The sequence below is a fragment of the Chelonoidis abingdonii genome, chromosome 1 (assembly GCF_003597395.2).
Source record: "Chelonoidis abingdonii isolate Lonesome George chromosome 1, CheloAbing_2.0, whole genome shotgun sequence".
NCBI lineage: Eukaryota > Metazoa > Chordata > Testudines > Testudinidae > Chelonoidis > Chelonoidis abingdonii.
In genome coordinates this window covers 9,493,967-9,517,670 of record NC_133769.1, presented here as the reverse complement: position 1 = coordinate 9,517,670, position 23,704 = coordinate 9,493,967, and the positions used below count along the sequence as shown (strand labels likewise).

Genomic DNA, 23,704 nt, shown 5'->3' with positions numbered 1-23,704 from the left:
TGTGCACAGGGACTTGCTGGGCGAGTGCCTAGGCTGGCGTGTCCCCATCAACGTGCGAGAGCAGTGCACACGCACGGAACACGCCAGTCTCCGATGACGGCCTGCCGTGGGCCCAGCTCCGCACTGTCAGTGTGCATTCACCATCCTCAGGGACCCTCATCAAGTTAATCAGAAGGCCTGTGAGAGCAGGAGGCTGGGGCAGAATCCTGTGACCACCAACACTGAGCAGCTGTGGCCCACATGTTCAAAGGGAAAAGCAAGAAAGAGAAGACGCCCCGGACTGGCCAGAGGCTGTTCAAACCCAGCGCTTCCCCTGGCGGGGGCAAGGAAGCAGGGCCAGTGTAAAGCCAGCCACGGGCACAGCTGGGTGAGAAAGCCATGCTAGAGGGAGGGGCTGGGACAGGGAGACCCTCCCCACCCCAGTATCTCTCCCCCCACTGCGGGATGCTCAGAGAGGCAGCGGTGGACACATCACTACGTTTCAGTGTCCAGACAACGATGAGCCAGGCCCGGGGCAGGCAGGTACTGTGACACATTCCTCCACCCAGAGCTCCTGGCTCCAGAGCTCAGCAGGCGCCTCGGTTCCAGCCCCGGGCCCCTGAACAGCACCCATCCTTCGTGCCAAATGGGCGTGCAACACAACTGGGGGCACAGGGGTAAGGGGACTCCTCACTACCTCTGGTGCCTGCGGCTAGCTAGCACCTGCACAGGCCCACGGCCCTGCCCCGTGTCTCTGACCCAGCCAACGTGCACATCCCAGGAAGGCACCGCTGGAGCTGCCCCGCAGGGCACTGGGCAGACTCTGGCTTGGAACGGGATCATTTCTACGCATAGGAAACAAACTGTGACCCCCGCAGGCTGGGGAAGCCCTGACACACGTGGAAGTGTGTGCAGGGGGACGGTAGGCGGCCATGGGATCAGGGGCCTCTGCAGGAATGTCTGAGCTCCTGGAATCGGTGAGGGCTCCACGAGGACGGATGGGAAGCGCTTGGGGTCTCCCTGGAGCACTTGGAAGCAGGCTGGGAAGGGGGAGGTCTGAGGTTTCCCCAGGAACCGGGGGGGGAGAGGGAGGGTCCATGATGACATCCAGAAGTGGCGGGGAGGGGGGCTCTGTGGTGACCCCCAGGAATTAGGGGGAGGGGGTCTCTGTGGTGACTCCAGCAACTGGGGGGAAGAGGGGGATCTGTGGTGACCCCAGGAAGTGGGTGGGGGAGGGGGGCTCTGTGGTGACCCCAGGAAGTGGGGGGTGGGGGGCTACATGGTGACCCCCAGAAGTGAGAGGGGCTCTGTAGTGACCCCAGGAAACGGGGAGGGGGGCTCTGTGGTGACCCCCAGGAATTAGGGGGAGGGGTGCTCTGTGGTGACCCCAGGAAGTGGGTGGGGGGAGGCGGGCTCCGTGGTAACCCCCAGAAGCAGGTGGGGTCCCCCTGGAGGGGCAGGAAGGCAGAAGACAAATACAGGGGGTGGGGACTGCTGGGAACAGCACATGTGCAAGCTGGGGGGATGCGCGGCTGCCTGGAAGCACTCTTGGAGGGCCCCACCCCCGAGCCCGAGCAGTGCAGGCGCCGGGGATCGGGTGGTTCTGCGCAGGTTTTCTGCTCCTGCTGGCTCGTCTGCGCTGGTAGCAGTGACGCTTTGCACAGGACCAAGCAATGCAGAAACTTCCGTGTGTGGAGTGGTGCATGTGTCCCTTCAAGCTCCCCCCTGCACCCCTCCGCCCCGGGAAGCGTGTGTTGCATGTGGCTCCCTGCTGGGCGTGTCCCTGCACTTTCCATGTCCTGCACATGCTCCTCATGCAGCTTGGCATTCCTGCGGCTGCCCCCGTGCCCCTTGCTTACCTAGTTCCTCCAGCTCGGCCGTCATGGACTTGGAGCGCAGCGTCAGGGTGGTGCTGGGGGCTCTTTTGGGAGGCGGCGGGGCTGAAAGGAAGAGAGATGGTATTTTGCACTTCTTGTCCAGGAACTTGCGAGGAGTGGCCAAGTGCAGGTGCCACTTCTTCTCCACAGCCTGGATCTCCTCGTACTCGCGGGACGAGGAGTCGCACTGCTGCAGAATCTTATTAAGGCTGCGTGTGGAAGCAAACTTCTTCATTGTCCCAGTCACAGGCTCCCAAGGGCACAGGGCAGCCCCGGGACTGAGGGGCTGAGGTCTGCAAGGGAGTGTCCTGTGCCCAGGTGATCACAGACCCTCAGCATGCGAGAGTCCAAGCCATGGTCCCTGGGCTGCTCGCACCCCTGAAGTGCCAGGAGATGCTCAGGTTGTGAAAGCCTCTCTCTCAAATTCACCCTCAGGCAGCTGGCTGCCTGTGTGACTCGGCAAACAGCTTGGCTGGCTGCTTCCCCTCCGTGCATGCCATGGGCGGAGGGTGGGAGAGGGGGACAGAGTCCAGGCTCTCAGCCTCTCACTCCCCTGCTCCTGGGGGGTGTCTATCCTGCAGTGCCCAGAGCCCACCTCGCCCCGTCTCTGAACTCAGGCTGGATCCAGGCCCGGCTGCGGTGTCAGGGCCCCAGCAAAGGGCTGGAGATTGACGTCTCTGTGCCAAGCGGAGGGGCCACGTGGCGCATGTGGCAAAGCCCACGAGCAGTGGGTGCTGTGGCGAGGGGCAGGGCTGGGGAGAGGGGCTCCCTAGCCAGGCCCGCCGGTGGGTCTGCCAGAGAGAGGTGCCATGCCATGGGCTCACGGGAGTGGAGACGAGTTGAAGGCTTTTCCTCTTCACTTCAGGTGCCTCCTCCTCGCCTGCTCGGCTGGAACAATGCAGGATTCAACGCTCAGGCGTTACCATGGGAACCAGAGCTTCAGGCTGGTGCCGAGCTGCCTGCATCAGAGACCCCAACAGGGGCGGATTCAGGCGGAAAACGCTGTTCCCACACAGACCTCCATTAGCCAGGAAAACAGGCAGACCCAGGCCGGGAGGAGAGGAGGGCAGCACGGCCAGAGCTCTGCGGCGGGGGACACAGCGGCCTGGGCCTCTGGGCAATCGGAGCCTTGCAGAAGCAATCTTCCTCCAGCCAAGGGGAGCCTGCCAGGGCGCAGGTGCCAGCCGGCTTGGTAAGGCCAGGGCCCAGGTACCAGCCGGCTCGGTGAATGCCAGGACCCAGATGCCAGCCGGCTCGGTGAATGCCAGGACCCGGGTACCAGCCGGCTCGGTGAGGCCAGGACCCGGGTACCAGCCGGCTCAGTGAGGTCAGGGCCCGGGTACCAGCTGGCTCGGTGAATGCTAGGACCGGGATGCCAGCCGGCTTAGTGAACGCCAGGACCCGGGTACCAGCCAGTTCGGTGAGGCCAGGACCCGGATGCCAGCCGGCTCGGTGAACGCCAGGACCCGGATGCCAGCCGGCTCAGTGAGGCCAGGACCTGGATGCCAGCCGGCTCGGTGAATGCCAGGATCCGGGTGCCAGCCAGCTCGGTGAGGCTAGCGCTCGGGTACCAGCTGGCTCGGTGAATGCCAGGACCCGGGTGCCAGCCCACATACACTCTGCTAGAAAGAGCAGGTGTCCGGTTCCTAGCAGCCGCTGCCAGCCTGAGGTAGGGTCCCACAGCAGGCCTGGGGAGGAAGCTGGTGTCGGAGAGCAGAGGAAGAAGAGGCTGGAGGCGTGGGAAGAGGAGGTGGAAGCGGCCCCGGCAGAGATCCCAGCACCAGCTCCTGAGCCTCAGTCTTTCCCACGACTCGTGCTCTCGAGCAGTGACAATATAATTACAGCTCTTAGTGTCAGCGCAGAGCTGCCTCCCTCCCCCTCTCCTCGTGTCTTGCTTTCCAAGAGCCTCAGTCCTCCCTTTCCCTCAGCGCCTGGCGCCCAGCCACGCTCCACACCAGAACAGGCTCCGCGCCCCGGCTCCTTCGCCACACAGCCCCTGACTGCTAAACCAGCACTCGCTCTGACCTGCCCCCCGGTCCACCACCTGCGCTGGCAGCTGCCTCCCCTTGGCCTGGCTGCCAGGGGATCAGATTGCTCAGAACCTCCCCAGGGAGCTGCTGCTGGCTGGAAGGTCCATGCGGGTCCCACACCTGGGGGAAAGAGGGGCCTCTCCCCTGCAATCACCCTCCTCCTCTAACAGCCTCCCAATGCTCCATGTGCCCCAGACACCTCCCTGGCTCAGAGCAGGAGAGAATCTGCACCCGGCACCTCCCCTTGCGGGCCAGGGGCACGAACCCCACCCAGCACCTCCCTTTGCCGGCCAGGGGCACAAGCCCCACCCAGTACCTCCCCCTGCGGACCGGGGGCACGAACCTCACCCAGCACCTCCCCCTGCGGGCCAGGGGAACGAGCCCCACCCAGCACCTCCCTTTGCCGGCCAGGGGCACGAGCCCCACCCAGTACCTCCCCCTGCGGGCCGGGGGCACGAACCCCACCCAGCACCTCCCCCTGCGGGCCAGGGGCACGAGCCCCACCCAGCACCTCCCTTTGTCGGCCAGGGGCACGAACCCCACCCAGTACCTCCCCCTGAGGGCCAGGGGGATGAGCCCCACCCAGCACCTCCTCCTGTGGGCCAGAGGCACGACCCCCACCCGGCACCTCTCCCTGCAGCCAGAGGCACGACTCCCACCTGGCACCTCTCCCTGTGGGTCAGGGGCACGACCCCCACCCAGCACCTCCCCCTGCGGGCCAGGGGCACGACCCTCACCTGGAATCTCCCCTCTGTCCCGGGGACGTGATCTGCACCTCCTCTTCCAGGCCAAGGGCACGATCCCCACCCGGCACCCCCCATGCAGGCCGGGGGCACGAACTCCACCCAGTACCTCTCCCTCGGGGCTGGGGGCATGAGCCGCACCTGGCACCTCCCACTCCAGGCCAGGGGCACAATCCACTCCTGGAATCTCTCCATCCTTGAAGAAAAGCCCCTTTGGCCAGACTGGGAAAACCTCTAGATGGCAGGAGCTGTGCCAGAAACCAGAAAAAATTCCCTTCTCCTGACAAGCACTTTGCAAAGAGCTCCTCCTGCACAGAGCCTGGGAATTGCCAAAGCCTCCCGTGTCTTTGGGTCCATGCTGGGTGGCCTGTGGGTGCAACACCTTGCCAAGAAAAGCCTATAAACTCAGGGCTAAATTCTCCAGTCCTCTACAGCTGCTTACGTAGATGGTCTGCGAATAATTCCCCTGCATAAAGCTGCCAGGCACCCCAAGGTCCGTGAAAGGGGTGAGGCACAGGGAAAAGGGGCTCTGCCCTGTCCTCCATTAGCTACAGGGCCTAAGGGCCTCCGTGGTTCAGAATAAGGAAGCCACGCCTGGCTCCCTGTGGCCCCCCTCCCCTAATTCCCCTGAGCTCTGAGTGGAGATTCCAGTCCTCGATCTCTTGGTGAACAGTGGAGGGCCTGGCCTGGCAGAAGCTAGAGGGGGCACTTCAGAATGCCCTACAGAGCCAGAGTCCAGGTGGTTCTCTCAGCCCAAGGGGAAGCCCTGAACGTGCCATCCTGAGCCCGGGGTTCCCAGTACCACTGGTCTCTGATACGCTGTTCATTCTGTCCTGGCCGGAGCCACCAGCCTGAGACTTATCCTGTGCTGAGACACCTTATCCTGCTTCGCGCAGTCCAGTGCTCTGGCCGACGTGGTGCCCACAGGCCTGTGCTGCGTGCTGCAGTGTCTCCTGTGCTAAATGCATCCCAGAAGTGTCTGCGCAGGCTGGCTGGCCTCGCTGCTGGTAAGCACCTCCGGCCTGGTTTAGCTCAGGCTGCACCTGGAGAGCCACTCACCTTCACTTCCATCCCACTGTTGCTGTGAAACCCCTGTCTAGCTTCACAGACAGGAGCCAGTCTCCTGTCACCAGAAAGCAGCAGGCAGCCGCTCTCACCTTCGCTGGGCTGGTCCAGGGCAGTAAACAGGCCCGGGGTAATGAGTGGCAAAGAATCATCCACGGGTCCAAGGCCCACGCTGTGCCATCTCGCGAGGATCCGAGTGGTTATGGTGCCTGCATCAGGGGCACAGATCTACAGCACACACTGCAGCCACTCACGCTTTTAGCTCTGGAGGTTCAATTCAGTGGTTAGCCAGCTCCCCCCGGGTTAAATGAGCTGGGCTGGTGAGGTAAGGGCCCCAGAGGAAGAGGCAGCTGAGCCGGGCCAGCAGGATAACAGGCCCTGCCAGCAGAGAAAGGCTTCCAGAGGTACCGAGAGCTTGGGCTGGTGGGAGACTGAACCCAGCATAACAAATGACTAGGCTGAACCGGGGGGACAACCTGCACAATGAGACGGAGCTCACTTGTTTACTGCTCAGAAACACCAGGCCATTCCACACCTACCCTTCTTTCGGACGACGTCTTCTGATTCTGGCTTGCGGCTGACGGAGACGACTTTCATCACCAGGTGGTTTCCTCCCTGCCGGATCAGCGACACCACTTGCTTGTGCCCTACCTTTACCACATTCACACCATTCACCTGGGACACAAAGAGACACTGATCAGCACAAGCGCTGCCCAGACCACAGCAAGCAGGCAGCATGGACAAAGGGGGCTTAGGGGTCCCAGGCTGTGTTCTGAACTTGCAGAGCACACTGGTGATGTGTGTGTATCAGGAAGCAGGGTCGGGGACAGGAAACCCAGGTCACCTGCACAGAGCCTCTTTACTGCTCTGTAGTTAATAGTTAACAGATGGGGAAACTGAGGCTGACAGGTGACGTGAACTGTCCAAGATCACAGAGGGAGTCAGGGTCAGGTCTGAAGCCACAGCTGATGGGCTTTCAGATGTTGCAGAGACCATGCTAATAAAAGCACTCAGATACAGTCAGCTCGTGTACAGTGGGGTCAAATGACCTGGGGGCCAAAGCCTGTCTCATTGATGTGTCCATTAGAAATATCTGGAGATGGGCCTCCCTGTCAGGACCTAGGCGTAAATGACTTACATATCGCACATTTACCATGGATGACGACTTCCCCGAACATAAGGGCCAGTGTTTGAAATCAGGAGACTTAGAACTAGGCATGCTGGTACCAGGAAGAAAAATAAGCAGTCTGCTGGTAAAAAGGAACCTACTCTGAACAATCTACTACTGTGACACCAACAGGCACAGTAATGAACTGTAATATCTGTGGCCACGCTGGACATTGCTGGGCAAACAACTCTGACCTCTGGCACATGGGAAGCACATGCACCATAAGTGGAATACGTGTATGGACAATCACTTAAAGGAGAACCCAGGAATTTTGGGTTTCTAGCCCTGAGTTTAATTCCCCAGAATTTCCTTCCTTATCAGCATGTTTGGTAAATCTCTTCAGCAATCAGTAGGTGACATGTTAGGTATCATTCTTCACCCAGTTTCTAGTGCTGGTATCCAGCTTTTTAAAGACTTCTTGGGCCATAAAGAGTCTGATTATGATCCGAGGCCTCATGACATGCAATATGATGTAGACTAGCATGAAATGGAAGAAATGAAAAAATCAGGCACCCGTTAGTCACTTAAACAAGTGGCCTGAATTTGAGAGGTGCTGGGCACAGGAACCTTTGTATGTGGAGGTGCACAGCGCCTTTGAAAATCAGAGCACAGATCTAGGCGCCTAAGCCTGGATCAGTATGCCCAGCTCTAGGCACTTTGCTTGGAAGTGCTGGCCTCAAGCTCCTTGTGACTCAGTTACCTCCTTTGCAACACAGAGGTTGGACACCACTGAGGACCCACTTTTGTAAAGTGCTTTGACAGCTACTGATGAAAAGTGCCATATACTCCAAGAGCCACTAGTGAGTTCATTAACGGGGTCTACATGGCGGGCAGATGAGGACGGTTGACACTTTATCTATTGGTAATAGAATTGAAACAAAACACATTTTTAAAAAGAAAATCTGTATGATAAAAGAACAGTATTACGGTTGCGAAATCAAGCCAGTTTATGTTGCCTGTGCAACATTCATTCTGCCCCCTTGTGCACATGCATTACGAGCCCGTCATCCACAGGGCCGCTGGCTCATTCAGTGCACAGGATGAACAGCTGTGCAGTATTTTTTTTCACATTTCTTTTAGTGACCCTTGCCTTATGTACTGGACACCAGCCAAAGCCTGCCCTGAATAGTGCATTATTCATTTCCTCGTGCTCTTCTCTATGGTGCTCATCCACACAGCATCTGAGAGACTCTCAAACATTAAAGGAATTTATATCCACATTAATCCTGTGTGACAAGAGGAGCATGGTAGAAGGGGGGTGATTTTACTTCTCTACGCTGCATTGATGAGACCAGTGTGGGAATAACTGCATAGAGATCTGGTGTCAACATTTTAAAAATGGTGTTGAAAAATTGGAGGCTGCAGAGAACATAAAAAAAGAAAAAGATGAGATCTGGAAAAACGCCTTACAGTGAGAGATTGAAGGAGTTCAATCTGTCTAGCTTACCAAAAATAAGATTGAAAGGTGACTTGATTACACTGTGTAAGTACCTTCACGGAGAGAAAATGCCAGGTACTAAAGGCAGAGGAAGGCATAATAAGAATCAACGGCCTGAAATTAAAGACAGATCAATTAGATTTATTAACAGTGCAGGTGATTAACCACTGGAACAAACTCCAAAGAGAAGAGGTGGATATTCCATCTCTTAGATGGCCTAGATGCCTTTCTGGAAGAGATGCTCTAGCCAAATATAAACTATTGGGTGAAATACAGGAGTAACTGGGCAAAATGAAAAGGCCTGTGATACTCAGGAGGTCATAGTCTCCAATTTTTCAACATCCTTGTAAAAATGTGAACACCAGACCTGTACACAGTATTCCAGTATTGGTCTCACCAATGCCATATACACGGGTAAAATCAAATCCTTACTGCGCCTACTCACTACTCCTCTATTTATACATCTAAGAACTGCACTAGCCTTTTTTTTTTTTTTTCTGGCAATCGCATAGCATTAGGAGAGCAAGTTGAGCTGCTTGTGCATTCCGACCCCTAAATCCTTTGCAGCTTTCCAGGACACAGGCCCAGTCTGTAGGCATTGCCAGCATTCCTTGTTCCTAGATATATAACTCTGCATTTGGCTGTATTACAAGGCATTTTCTTTGAGGGGGCCCAGCTTATCAAGTGATCAAGATCGCGTTGTATGACTGCCCCGTCCTCGTCACTATATACCACTCCACCAACCTCTGTGCCATTCACCAATTGTATCAGCTGCGATTTCATGTTTCACTCCCAGATCACTGATGGAGACGGTGAATAGCATCAGGCCTAGAATCGATCCCTGTGGCACGTCACTAGCACTCCCATGCAATGTTGATTCACCACTGACAACAGCTGTCTGAGGTCTATCAGTTAGCCACTCCTTAATCCATTTACCATGTGCTCTATCGATCTGCACACTGCTAATTCTGTAATCAGAATGTCCTGTGGTACTAAGTCAAATGCTGTACAAAAGTCTAAGTATATTACATCTACACAGTCATCTTCATGAACCAAACTTGTAATCGCATCCCAGAACTAAATCCTGTTTGTGGGACCAGACCGATGCTCCATAAAACCACGCTAGCTGGCATTAATTACATTCCTATCCTTTAAGCCTTAATTAATTGAATCCTGTATTGGTTTTTCTGTTATTTTGCCTAGAACTGATTGTCACGGAGTCACCGGGTGATGCTCTGGAACAGCTCCCCACAAAGCCAGACAGGACTTTGGGGAGCCTCCTCTCCCTTGGAGCAGACTTGTTCAGGGCAAGAAGCTCACACGGCTTCACCTCCTGGGTCTCTCCTTGGAGCATTCAGCATCCTCTGCCCCTCCGTGTGCTTTCCACAGTGAGCCCACCTCAGCGGGGTCATGGGGAAGCCACAGGGTCCTGCACCTCCACTTTGCAGTCAGATGTGACTCTCAGCCAGCCAGCAAAACAGAGGTTTATTTGATGACAGGAACAGGGTCTAACACAGAGCTTGTAGGTACAGTGAACCAGACCCCTCGGCCGGGTCCATTCTGGGGGGCAGTGAGCCAGACCCCCAGGTCTGCACTTCACTCCTTGCCCCCAGGCAGCTCCAGACTCACAACCCCCTCCAGCCCCTCCTCTCTGCTCAGCCCCTTTCCCAGGCCAGGAGGTCACCTGATCTCTTTGTCTCCAACACCTTCAGTTGGCACCTTTGCAGAGGAGGGGCCCAGGCCATCAGTTGCTGGAGACAGAGTGCCAGGCATTTAGGTGCACTGGCCCTTTGCTCTGCCAGATACTTAAGAACTGACATGGGGACACTGAGGCACCAACACAGTATTCAGATAAAACATTAAGAACATTCCCAGTTCGTCACACTGATAGACTAGCCTGCCTACACAGGTCCAGGTCATGCCACTTGCCCCGTTTGACTACCAGCACAACATTAGCATCCACTCTTCTGGAGTGTTCCTGGTATTCCAATATTTATTAAAAATTAACATCTGCGGGCCAAACAGCTCCTCAGTGAACTCTTGTAGGAGTGCAAGTTATCTGGACCTGCAGGTTTGAAAATGTTTCTCCCTAGTAGAAGTTATCCAATATCCTGCTCAGTTACTACTGAATGGAAATACTACATCATCCTCATGTGATACGATTAGATCATCCTGCATCTTTACAAATACAGACCAGGAACAGTTATTGAACACGTCTGCCTTTCCACAGAATCACAGACCCACAGGGTTAGACGGGACCACAAGGGTCCTCCAGTATAACCCCCTGTCAAGATGCAGGATGTGCTGTGTCTAAACCATCCAAGACAGATGGCTCTTCAGCCTCCTTCTAAAACCCTCCAGTGAAAGAGCTTCCATGACCTCCCGAGGCGTCTGGTCCATTGTCCGACTGCTCTGACAAATAGAAATTTCTCCTGAGATTTAATGATTTTCTGCATCATTAACAACAATTTAATACCTTCACAGAGTTCATGCCGAAAACAGCCATCAGCTCACGCAGTCTGACTTTTGTGTATCACAGGGCATTACAATGCCCAGATACCCCCGTGATGTGGCACAAAGTGTCCCTGGAGGGGAGGTGAATCTGCACTGGAGTAGCCACCTCCTGCACCCCCTTCCCCCTGCCGTGTCAGGAAGGGGGAATGGCATGTCAGCCATGTGGTGGAGCTGACCCCCACGGTGTGACATTTTTTGCCAGCCCCAGCTCCATTATGGAGCTCATGCCCATGGCAACCTTTCCAGTAGGCCCCCAACTGCTCTAACTGCCAGGGAGGCTGGTGGTACCACTCTCAGTCTGATCTCAGCGTGGAAAGTCAGGGCTGCAGGGGTGGCTACTGGTAGACTGGAGGGGTGGAGACTAGAGCAGGAGAGTTGGCAGGAGTCATGGGATTCGAGTGGGGAAGCTGTCCCTACACCTGGGGCATGAGCAGTAACAGCACGCTTGGCTCCAGAACACCCAGCTCCTGGCCGCGTAGCTGTGCGTAGAGCAGCCACACCTGAGCAAGGTGGGTCTTGCTGCACTGCTGGGCTCTGGCACCCCCTGGAAAGCTGTGCCCACAGGACTGCACCAGTGTGAGCAGCCAAAGGAAAAGAAGGCCCATGGACTCATTGACTGCAACCTGAGGCATCTTGTCAATGGCCTCATCATTGATGACTGAGGGGCAGTTGAGAACTACTTCAAAAATGTTCAGATGGGCCAGTATAAGAAGGGCTCCTAGGGAAAGGAAGTGAGTCTTGCTCCAGCAGTGGAGCAAGAAGGACCTAGCTGTCTTGTAGAGACTCTTGCTTCAGCTAGGGAGCAGAGAGGACCGTGCTGCTTGAGAGAGCAAGCAGGGTATCTGAGGCAGAGCAGGGCTGGGGAAGGACATGCAGAGCTGAGGAGCTCTGGCCTGGTGACTCCCCAGGCTGAGGGAATTACTAGGCTGAAAGGAGACAGCTGGGGCTAGAAAGGCAGCAGGTCCAACCCCCTTGCCAGTGATGAGTGGCCATTACAGACTGCAGTTTGCCCCTGAAAGAAGGGGCTAGATGATGACTGGCAGTAGCCACTGACACAAGCTGGGTATAGGGGGGTTGGGGTTTCCCTGAGGACGAGAGACCCATAGTGTGGGGACACTGCTGGGGGGGCAGTACCCCAAGGTATGGGGCACCATGGTTCGGAAGGAATGCGTTGCCTGAACTGGAGGAGATAAAGAGACTGCAGAGGGGCAAGTAAGGGCAGGGGAGAAACTGGCTAGAGAAGGGCGCTCCTGAGCTGGATGAGCTAATTCCCAGACTGACCAGCAGGAGTCACCACGCTGGTGAGTTGGCGGCTTGCTACAGAAGGCCAAAACAGAATTTGAAGAACAGCTAGCCAAAAGTTGTTCTTACTTTTTTAGTACATCAGAAGCAGGAAGCCTGCTAAACAACTGATGGGGCCACTGGACGATTGAGATGCTAAAGAAGCACTCAAGGACAATAAGACTTTGCGGAGAAACTAAATGAAATTTATGCATCAGTCTTCAAGGCTGAGGATGTGAGGGAGATTCCCAAACCTAAGCCATTCTTTTTAGGTGACAAATCTGAGGAACTGTCCCAGATTGAGGTGTCATTAGAGGAGGTTTTGGAACAAATTCATAAACTAAACAGTACTAAGTCACCAGGACCAGGTGGTATTCACCCAAGTGTTCTGAAGGAACTCAAATGTGAAATTGCAGCACTACTAACAGTAGTCTGTAACCTCCCATTTAAATCAGCTTCTTTATCAAATGACTGGAGGACAGCTAATGTGATGCCAATTTTTAAAAAGGGCTCCAGAGGTGATCCTGGCAATTACAGGCCGGTAAGCCTGACTATAGTAAAATTGTCTGACACATACATTAAAATAATTTGTTGGGAGAGAGTCAACATACTTTCTGCAAAGATAAATCATGCCTCACCAATCTACTAGAATTCTTTGAGGGGGTCAACAAGCATGTGGACAAGGGGATCCAGTGGATATTGTGTGCTTAGATTTTCAGAAAAGCTTTGACAAGGTTCCTCACCAAAGGCTGTTAAGCAAAGTAAGCTGTCATGGGATAAGAGGGAAGGTCCTCTCACGGATGGTAACTGGTTAAAAGACAGGAAACAAAGGGTTGGAATAAATGGTCAGTTTTCAGAACAGAGAGAGGTAAACAGTGGTGTTCCCCAGGAGTCTGTACTGGGCTCAGACCTATTCAATATATTCATAAATGATCTGGAAAAAGGGGTAAAAAGTGAGGTGGCAAAATTTGCAGATGATACAAAACTAGTCAAGATAGTTAAGTCCTAGGTAGACTGCGAAGAGCTACAACAGGATCTCACAAAACTGGGTGATGATCTCCAGGACCCAACAGTCCGAACAGATCTTCTGTCATGCTGGAAAAAGTTGGGTTAAGCATTCCCCAAAAGGTGAGATAAATGGAGAAGGCAGATCTAACTTCAGAGCTGTCTCTGAGCCTTCTAGTATATCTAGGCTTGGAAGAATTAGATTTGTATCAGGATATGCTGCTTAACATCAATTTCACTGTGCAGGCAGAAACCAACAAAAAATATTTCCATCAATTACAACAGAAATGTACAGATAGGCGAAGTAAGAAAAATGCTGCTTCAGAAATTATTAGAGTCAAAACCCAGTGATTTAGAATTTTGATTTAGACTTGTTGCAAATGGACGAGTGAATGAACTGTAAAACCGGTTGGGATTTGTGGATTTATGGACATTGACTTTGTATCTTTGGACATGTGATGTTTAACAGTTTGTAAAGCTCTAACTTCTTGACTCTCAACTTTTGCTGTCATTAAATAATTGTCTGACCCCCCCCCCACATAATTTTTCACAACTGTGGAAAAAAATGCTTAAAATAAACCCTGATTTTATCTGTCAAAATGATATAAAAATAGAAAGTGAATTCTGCCAAGCCTAAATATATCCTCAGTCCTAGACACAGCGCCCATTGAGGCTGAAGAGATGCAAAGGGGAGGCTCCCTAACGCCCCTGCAAGGTCTGTCTAGCTTCCCTGATGTCTAGCTCTGGGTTGTGCCATCTCTGAGAACAGCTGGAACAGGAGGCTGACAGCCCTCACGCAGTGGGCTGGCTCAGGTCCGAATGCCTGGCTCTTGCCTTGAGGGTCCTTCAGTTTTTAAAAACCTCCTCAGCCTTGGAATGGAAAAGTCACAGCTGTGGCCGAAGACCTGGTTTCGGTGTCAGAGATGTGAAAGGAAGCCATCAAAGAGTGCTTTGACTCCTTCTAGCCCTTCGGAAAGAGTTCAAGAAACTCCAGCCTATTTTCCTCTGGTATAAATTGGGCTCAAGAGGCCATGTCAGACCAAAGGAATTGTCCTACTGGGTCAGACCATCTAGCCCAGTAGCCTGTCTCTGACAAGCAACACTGCAAAATGCTTCAGAGGAAGGTTAAGAAACCCAGTGATGGCCTCTTATGGGATAACCTGTCCAGTGGGGAAGTTTCTGTTTCACTCCACTCACTGGTTCCCTCCTTCTCTTCTGATTGGCAGAAACCACATTTGCCCCTACCACATTGCAGGGGATACGCGAGAAGGAGCTAGGACGCCTCCAGAAGTTTCCTTCCCTTTTTAAGAGGCGGTGACTTTGGCTTGGATGCACATCTCTTTCATGATGTTACTGAAGTGGGAGGCCCAGGTGGCCCACGAAGGGTAGCGTACCCAAGAACAGTCCAAGGACGTAAATAAGGCTCAGACGAAGTCCCTGCTCCACTCTCTCGCTCTCTATGAGCAGTAGGAACTGAACTGGGTGTAACTAGCTTTTCTCAGATCTAAGAACTCCACTGAACCAAACTCGGCAACAGTCAGAATAACAGACCCCACAGCTGTGATGCTGGCACCAGTCTGAGCCAGAGCAGAGACTCAACTGGCACCAAAGGTGTGATGGTTTCAAGGAAAGTGCCAGAACCAACCACCCAGATCCAATATTATTGTGGGGCAGGTCTCTGGCCTGTGCTGTGCAGGGGTCAGACGAGATGATCCCAGTGGTCCCAGCTGGCCTCGGAATCAACGAAGCAGGGAATAATCCAGGCTCAGCATGGATAGTGTGTTAGGATATAGATATTCAGGCCTGTCTGCAAAGGCCTAGACTTTAAGAATGTAGGTGTATTCTTATCACTTAGCTAGTTATAGAGGTATAAAAGAAAGAATCAAACATCCCTGTCTGTGTAACGGCCTTTTCTTACTGTGACAGTCTGAGGCCTTCAGCTAAGATGTAGTTAGGCAGCCATAAGCTGGGAAGTGTAGGTCACATCCTCACATTAAATATCAACTGAAATAAGGGGCTATTGGGAAATACAATCCTGCCCTGATATTCCTCACCTCAGAGAAAGGAAGGCTAGAGATGTAAAAGGAAAACTTAGTTTGATCGCATCTGTCTGGCAAGAACTCACTTATGTATGACACAGCTGGAAAACCCTTATGTCGTATAGATTAGTTGTAAAATCCTCACTTCTATATTGTTTTGTATGTTTATTTGCAGTCTCTGTCTGGTTCTGAATGTTCTGTAATTAATTTGTTGGGTGTAAACATAGGTGGTCAAATAAATTGGTTAAGATAACCATGTTAAAGGTGTTAGGGATTGGTTAGTTAAATTTCAGTAAAATAATTGGTTAAGGAATAGCTAAGCAAAACTCAGGTTTTACTATATAGTCTGCAGTCAATCAGGAAGTAAGGGGGGGGAATGGGAATAGGGACTGGGAGAATTGGGATCATGTTTTGCTAAGGGGGAAATGGGAACAGGGGATGGGAACAGGAACAGGGACACAGGCAAGGCTCTGTGGTGTCAGAGCTGGGAAGGGGGACACTGAGGAAGGAGACTGGAATCATGCTTGCTGAAAGTTCACCCCAATAAACATCGAATTGTTTGCGCCTTTGGACTTTGGGTATTGCTGCTCTCTGTTCATGCAAGAAGGACCAGGGAAGTGGGAGGGTAAGGAATAAGCCCCCAAACATAATAAAATATGGACGCATAGTGGCTTGGCAGTTACTTTTCTAACCCCACCCAGCTCACTCTCTTGTGAATCCATCCAATTATCCTCCCCACACCTTGTCTCAGCCTGTGTGTTAACACAGCACCCAGCACACAGGGGTTCTCATCAGCACCAGTGCTTCGGGGAGTGAATGTTGTATGAATATTAAATAATGTTGCCAAAGCTGCTGCATGCTTCCCACACCAGGTAACTCACCATCCCCGACTCAAGGGCTGGGCTCCCCAGACAGGATGTCTTGCTACGCCCCAGCTCCAGCCATGGACACACAAGTCATGTCAGTGTAAAGGCTGGTCAGGGTTTTTTTGTTTTTTTTTACTGATCGGTGTGGCCGGATTCTGAGCGTCTGTTTACACACTAGCATATGCGGTAACAAGATTTTCTTCATTCTAATACTTAACTATCTGTACAGCAGCATTAGGAAACAATACCACAAAAGTTCAAGTTTGGTGGTTGTTGTTTTAACAAAATCAGGGAATTCCACATACAAAAATGTCATTAAGGCGGATGAATGGCAGAGCACAGGTATCTACTGATTGTCTCTGACTTTCTGCCGAAACTGCTGGAGCCTACGGTGCGGCGCTGGAAGAGTGCAACGCTCTGTATCAGCTCAACACGATATCTGGCTGGAAGCCCCAGGAGCTGTGATATTTCAAACTGCTCCAGTAAATGTCCTGTGGTGAACAATCCTGGACTGGCCTCCAGGAGAGGGACTGGATGGCATCCAGTGGACCATTTTATTTCTAACCTCGATTATTATTATGATTCCTGGTTAGTGGCAGGGGACATTGTGACACCCTCACACCCTCATATTCACCACTGTCCTACAATTAAGCTGTTTTGTACAAAGTCTGCCTTGTGACGTATCACTCTAAAAGCCTGGGTCTGTGAACAATAATATCCCGTTGGATTGTACGTGCTGTCATTGTATGTAAAGTTTTGTTGTGTGTGCGTGTGTGTTACTGAAAGATGTTGTGAAGCTGGAAACGCCCACAATTAGCCTTTCACATGCAACAGTGAAGAAGCTAGACCAGAGGTGAGCAAACTTTTTGGCTCAACGGACACATCTGGGAATAGAAATTTTATGGCAGGTCATGAATGCTCATGAAACTGGGGGTTGGGGTGCGGGAGGGGGTGAGGACTCTGGTTGGGGGTGCGGACTCTGGCATGGGGCCAGACATGGGGAGTTCAGGGTGTGGGAGGGAGCTCTGGGCTGAGGCAGAGGGTTGGGGAGCAGGGGGGGGAGGGCTCAGGCTGGGAGTGCGAGCTCTGTGGTGGGGCTGGGGATAAGGGGTTGGGGTGCAGGACGGTGGTTTGGAAGGCAGGAAGGGGATGAGGGCTGGGGCAGGGGGTTGGGGCGTGGGAGGAAGTCAGGGTGCAGGCTCCAGGTGGCGCTTACCTCAAGCAACTCCCAGAAGTAATGGTATGTGCCTCCTCCGGCTCCTGTGTGTGCTGGCCGGTATGCAGGTGCCACCCCTGCAGTTCCCACTGGCCGTGGTTCCTGGGCAATGGGAGCTGTGGGGATGGTGCTTGGGGTGGGGGTAGCGTGTGGAACCCCCTGGCTGTCCCTACACATAGGAGCTGGAGAGGGAACATGCTGCCGCTTCCAGGAGCCATGCGGAGCCACAGCACATGTGGAGGGGGGCAAGCCCCCAACCCCACTCCTCAGCTGGAGTGTGGCAAGCCCCGGATCCTGCTCCCGATGGGAGCTCGAGGGCTGGATTAAAACATCTGAAGGGCCAGATGCGGCCCCTGGGCCATTGTTTGCTCACCCCTGAGCTAGACAGTGCTAATGGTCCATCAACAAAAACAATGGCCATGGAAAAGACTTGTCCTCACCAGGGAACACTTCAAACAGCCTATGGATAATGGCTGCCATGACACATCAAGATGCCAGGGCATGTGACTAGACCGGATGATACTGAACTCCATTTTGGTACCTGTATTTTTCCATAAAGTGGGCTGGGAACTTGTCTTGGAACAAAGGGGTTCCCGCCATATGGAAGAAACTATAAAAGGGGGAAGTGACATCACCAAGAGGCCTCACTCTCTCTACAGCTCAATGCCTGGAAACACTTTAGAAATAACAAGTGAACTGGGGGAAGTGCTGCTCCCAGGCTGGAAGAGGGGATTCCTGCCTGTGTATAGAACATCTACAAACTGCTTGTACTAGCTAACAGCTGAGACACTGTTTGATTCAAATCTTATCTAGTATATTAGGCTTAGATTGCAGTTTTTGTTTATTTGCAGGGTAATTTACTTAGATCTGTTTGCTATCACTTATAATCCCTTAAAAATCTATCTTTCTGTAGTTAATAAACCTGTTTTATCTGAACCCGTGTGTCTGAGTGAAGCGTTAGGGAATCTCAGCTCTGTAACAAAGGCTGGTGCATATCTTCCCCACAGCGAGGGGGAAGCAGGCTAATTACTGAGCTTGCACCGTACAGACCCCTGACCAGTGCAGGATGGAATAATTCTGGGTTTCTGCTCCAGTAGGGGAGCAAGGCTGGGGAGCTGGGAAATTGGCTGGTGCCTCCATTGTTGGTCCATGAGTGGCTCGGGTAAAACATGTAGGTAACTCAGTTGGGGGTGTGGTGCCACCTGCTGTCATGTTGCTTGGTGATAGAGCCCAGAAGGGCTGGCTGTGTGTCATCAGCTAATGCAGTGCGAGAGGCCAACCCAGCTGACTAGTCAGGGGACACAGCGGTTCCAACAGCTTCCAGACTTCACCCCAGAGTACCTCCCATCACAGCCTAGTCAGCCTGTTTCCTGACTGGTGGAATGGGAAACATATAGCTGCTTGCATGACTTCCCTGGCTGCATTGTCACATCTGGAGAAGCTGGAGGCTTTACTGGAGGAGCCGAGACAGGAGGCAGATGCAGAGATTTAAGTAATGAGTAAGGGTAAGATTATGTCACAGAGCTCACGGATTTCATGATATACAGAGACCTATGTGAAATTTTCCAGCCCCAGGGTGGTGGGCCAGAGCAGTCAGCTGGCAGCGGCCCTGGAGCTCTGAGCCACTGTGGGCAGCAGGGGGCCCCCACAGCTCCGAGCCGCCATGGGTAGTAGGTGCTGGACCCCTGCCTTTCTGTAGTGGCGTTCAGGCTCTCATCTCCTCCCCTACCATGTCAACCCCCTTTAGTCCTGGTTATTTTTAGTACAAGTCTGGGACAGGTCATTGGCTTCCATGAATTTTTGTTTATAGTCCATGACCTGTCCATGACTTTTACTAAAAATAACCATGACAGAATCTTAACCTTAGTAATGAGCACACCTAGCTCTCCTCAGCCTCTGGTGCTTACCTCAATCAGAAAGTCTCCCGTGCGAAGTCCTGCTTTCCAGGCCACACCTTCCACATCCACTGACTCCAGGTACTGGAGTGCTGGGAAGGCTGGAGTTGGGGTGAACTCCTCAATTGGAGTCTCCGCTGAAAGAGAAAGACCGAGCCCCAATTAGCAGTATGCAGCAGGGAGGCAACAGAACATTCAGTGATGTCTAGGAAAAAGCTCTCCAGGAGCTTTACTGGCTCAGAGACCAAGCCGAGGTGTCTCTGCTGAGTACCTGATCCGCTCCCCTTGCAGCATGGTGTAATGCTATTTACGTACAGTCATTTCTGTGATGTTCATCACTGTACAACCTGCTAATGGCCCCCCAGAGCCACATTTACCTCACACACAGAGTCACATTCATCCTCCACAAGATGCCCACAGCCACTCATCCCAGTCCCTCTCCCAAAGCCATGTACCTACAGAAAGAAGGTCCATGCTTACTTAGACTTTAACCACACGTCTGGCTAGGAAATATGGCCCCCAATACACATGAAATTTCCTCCACACCAACCAACCAAAATCCCCCTCCAGCCTCTACCCCCTGCTCCCTTACATCCCACCCTCACCCACCCAATCCGACTTCGCTGTCCAGTCATGGTGAGTCATTTTGCCGAGGAGGTACTGGGAACCATCACTGAGGGATGGGGGGGAAATACGGATTGCTCCTTGGTGTGGAGTAGAGTGGGGAGAAGGCGAGGGTATGCTGTCTGATCCCCAAAAAGGAGACTGTTGCAGGTACCCAGGAACAGAGAGAAAAATACCACATCCAGGAATGCCATAGGGCAGCAGTTCTCAAACTGTGGGTCAGGACCCCAAAGTGGGTCATGACTTTGTTTTAATGGGGTCACCAGGGCTGGCATTACTGATGCTGAAGCCAAAGCCCAAGCCCCACTGCCCAGGGCCAAAACGGAAGCCCCATCAACTGCAGCTGAAGCTGAAGCCTGAATGCTTCAGCCCTAGGGGATGGGACTCAGGTTACAGGCCACCTGCCTGGAGCAGAATCCCTTGGGCTTTGCTCCCTCCACCCCACCCAGGGACGCAGGCTCAGGTTTCAGTCCGCTCTCCTGGGGTCGTGTAGTAATTTTTGTTGTCAGAAGGGGGTCGTGGTGCAGTGAAGTTTGAGACCCCTCCAGCAAAGGCCTTGGCTGGGCTGCTGCTGCCTGCCTCACTGGGATCTAGGTCCCTGATGGAAAAACAGGGGCTTATTGCAGCTGGAGCACTCCTCCTGGGCTCTGGCTGCTGCTGACAATGGCTGTCTATGGCTGCCAGGGGCTATCCCTGACTGTGTAGGAATTCCTTTCTCCCTCAGCTCATGTGCCTGGGGACAAGACTGGCACATAGGAACATTGGATATAGAGCTGGAAGGGACCTTCTAGGCCATCGAGTCCCATCCCCGCTGTCACAGGCAGCCGCTCATACCATCCCAATCATAAACCTGCCTTAAAAATAGCTAGGGCTGTCTCTCACAATGCCTTGCTAGTGACCAGCTGCAAACCCATCCTGGCACTGTGATCACTCAGCATAACCGCATGTGGAGACCCCACATACAGCTACATTGCATGAATGCTCCCAGAGCTGGTCATGAATCACACAGAGAAAGGCACCAGCCAAATCCCCCCAGCTCTGAGCACTGTACATCAGGAATATGTCATCTTTGCGCTGCTCAAGACGAGCAGTGCAGATTTATTAATTGGTTCCCCACTTTCATCAATGGAAAGTGGATGTACACCAGCCTTTGCAGACCTGAGCTCACTTGCCACACACTTTATACAAACTCACTGGTAATGATAAACACTAGAAGAAGTGTATTGACTACAAAAGATCAATTTTAAGTGATATTAAGTGACAGACAAAAAATCAGAGTTAGTTACCACAAGAAAAGAAAATACAACCACGCAGTCTAAACTCTGAACCCTATTAGACTGGGCAACATCAAGATTAAGCAGCTTTTCTCACCCCACTGGATACTGCAGTCCATAGTATACAGATTTTGTCCTTGAAATCTGGGCCAGTCCCCTCAGTTGGAGTCTTCAGAGTGTCCTTGCTGCTTGCAGCGTAGGTGGGTGAAGGAGAAAGGCCAAGCCTGGGCCCCCTGTGTTCAGTTTTAGACCCTCAGTCCATGTGCTTGGAGAACACAAGTCCAGGCATGTCTGGGCGGGCATTGCTGAGTGTCCAGACAAGGTTGAGCAATTCCCCTGCTGGGGCCTCATGAAGGTTAGTCATTGCATTGTAGTTCCCTTGCTGGACAATGGCTGTCCATGGGTTGATTGACACCCTGCCTGAGCGTTGGTTACTTTCCTTGCTGCTGCCTTTGGGGAGCTAATGTCTGGCTGATTCCCCAACTTACAGCATGTTTTAGTAACAACCATACACCACCACCTCATAACTTTATGTGCATTAATGGGCCGCATTCTGGGTTCACCTCTGGGTCTGAGCTGGACGGTTCCAGCAGAGGGGCATAGATGGAATGGTGTGAGGCTGGTGGGGGTAGGTACAAGCAGTGGTGTGGATCCCACGTGGGACAGTGAAGCCATGAGGCTGGGTTTGATGGATACTGTGGGCCCCAGGAATAAGTGTACCACTGCAGCTGGACAAGTGGTGGATGCACTCGAGGGTCTGAGCTGCACCTGGGCACCAGGGAGAATGATGGCTCCTCCATGGAAAAACCCTCCAAATCTGAAGAGGCCTCTGGCAATGACAGGGCTGGTGGTGCAGGTAGTCCAGTGGTTGCCGAATGCAGATCCTGGATCAGGAAGAGTGGTGCATCTGCCGGTGTAGGTGGTTGTGGAGCTGAGAGAAGTGAGGGCAGCATATATGGCAAGCTAAGGTGCATTGTCACAGGTTTAGCCTGTCTGGGTGTCCAGGGCATATCCTGCTGTCCACCAAATTGGCGACAGGTGTGTGCAGAGTGGAGTGTGGGGACTCCTGCCAAGATGGAGGTGTGCCTCAGAGGGCTGCTGCATAGCATGGTTGGTGTGGGAGTTGATGGTGCCCCAAAGGGGCAACAATCTACTCTAACTATAGGTACGTACATAACAAAGAAAACAACTAAACTAACTATACACAACAGATTTGAGTGCTCTCGCAGAAGCTACAAGCATGAGGAGAGAAGATTCGGACTATGACCATGCTGTAAGAGGGAACTTATAACCTCACTTGGAGCATACATGACACATGTGCAGTTCAACAGACACAGCTGCTGAAAACTTCCGGCTCCGGTGCATGGTGTGCATGTGCACCCATGTTTGGAATACAGATAGCAACCATCACTCAAAGAGGAACCAGGTAATGCAAGAGCACGCACAGAGATGGGTATGAGCATTGAGAAGCCAGTGAGCTGCTGATGCTGCTGGCTTAAGAGACAGCCTGCTGACCTCTGCATCCAACCAGGTGGCATGGCTAATCTTGTTGAGGAACTTGATATCCTCTTGCTTGGCTATAGGTCGTATAGAGGCTGGGGTCTGCCAGAGGGTTCATGCTGTCTCCAGTAAGGCTTCACTGATGGGAAGAGCAATGCTTCATGGGGCAGGAGTCTGCAAAATATTGAGGCGGCTGTGCAGGTTTTCTTGCTCACGTTCGGCATGTTCTCCTAGGGACCCCTCCTCATAAGGTCCTGGAAGACCTTGAAGTCCTCAGGGGGGTTGTGGCGGAAGATGTTGACTCTGGAGAAGATGATAAAATATGGTTGGAAACAACCAGGGGGTCCTTCATCATTTCTCTGTCCTCCATAGGGTCCAGTACAGTGGGTGGAAGGATGGTAGCAGAATCCTGGGTAGAGGTTTCCTGCAGTAGGGGAGGAGGAGACTTCCTCCTACATGTGATTGTGATGGAGAATGCCTTGGAGTAGCCCAAGACCAGTAAGGCCACAAAGGACATTGCATTATCTGAGTCATCCAAGGTAGGGACATCATGCTGGAGCCTCTTTATAAGAAAACTAGACTTGGTCCATAACCTTAGTAGGAGGTCTGCAAGGACTGCTAAAAGACCTCAAGGGTGACACAGGGAATGGTCCCTTTTGGGGTTCCAGGTGCTCTGGCTACAGGAGATACCTGGGGGTTCAGCAGAACTGAGGGCTGAGATGGTTGGAACACCGATCAAAGGATCGGTGCTGGCAGTACCAGCACAATGGGTTGGAGACATGGCGCTGTCTCTCCAGATGACATAAAAGGTAGTGTCAAGTTTGTTGGCAATGCATCGGCAGCACCATGTGCTCCACCCCTGGAGGTCCAAGTGCTGGAGGAATCAACTAGGGGCAGAGCTCTTCTTGACCTGCTGCTCACAAACAGAGAAGAGTTAGTAGTGGAAGCAAAAATGGATGGGAACCTGGGAGGCAGTGACCATGTGATGGTCGAGTTCAGGATCCTGACTCATAGACTCATAGGTCAGAGGGGATCAATATGATCATCTAGTCTGACCTCCTGCACAAAGCAGGCCACAGCCTACCCATCCACTTCTATAAAAACCCCTAACCTATGTCTGAGTTATTGAAGTCTTCAAATTGTGGTCTGAAGACCTCAAGCAGAGAATCCACCAGCAAGTGACCCATGCC

At 52.7% G+C, this 23,704-nt stretch overlaps 1 protein-coding gene across 2 annotated transcripts in view; it reads right to left on the bottom strand.

Annotated features, from left to right (window-relative positions):
* Positions 1 to 23,704, bottom strand: part of SHANK3 (SH3 and multiple ankyrin repeat domains 3) — a 229,464-nt gene that overhangs the window by 66,413 nt on the left and 139,347 nt on the right. For both annotated transcript variants that reach the window (XM_032795035.2, XM_032795036.2), the window contains exons 4-6: positions 19,129 to 19,253; positions 6,234 to 6,369; positions 1,839 to 1,919 (exon numbers count right to left, since the gene is read on the bottom strand). In XM_032795035.2, the coding sequence (XP_032650926.1) occupies positions 1,839 to 1,919; positions 6,234 to 6,369; positions 19,129 to 19,253 (342 nt within the window). The remainder of the gene's footprint in view (positions 1 to 1,838; positions 1,920 to 6,233; positions 6,370 to 19,128; positions 19,254 to 23,704) is intronic.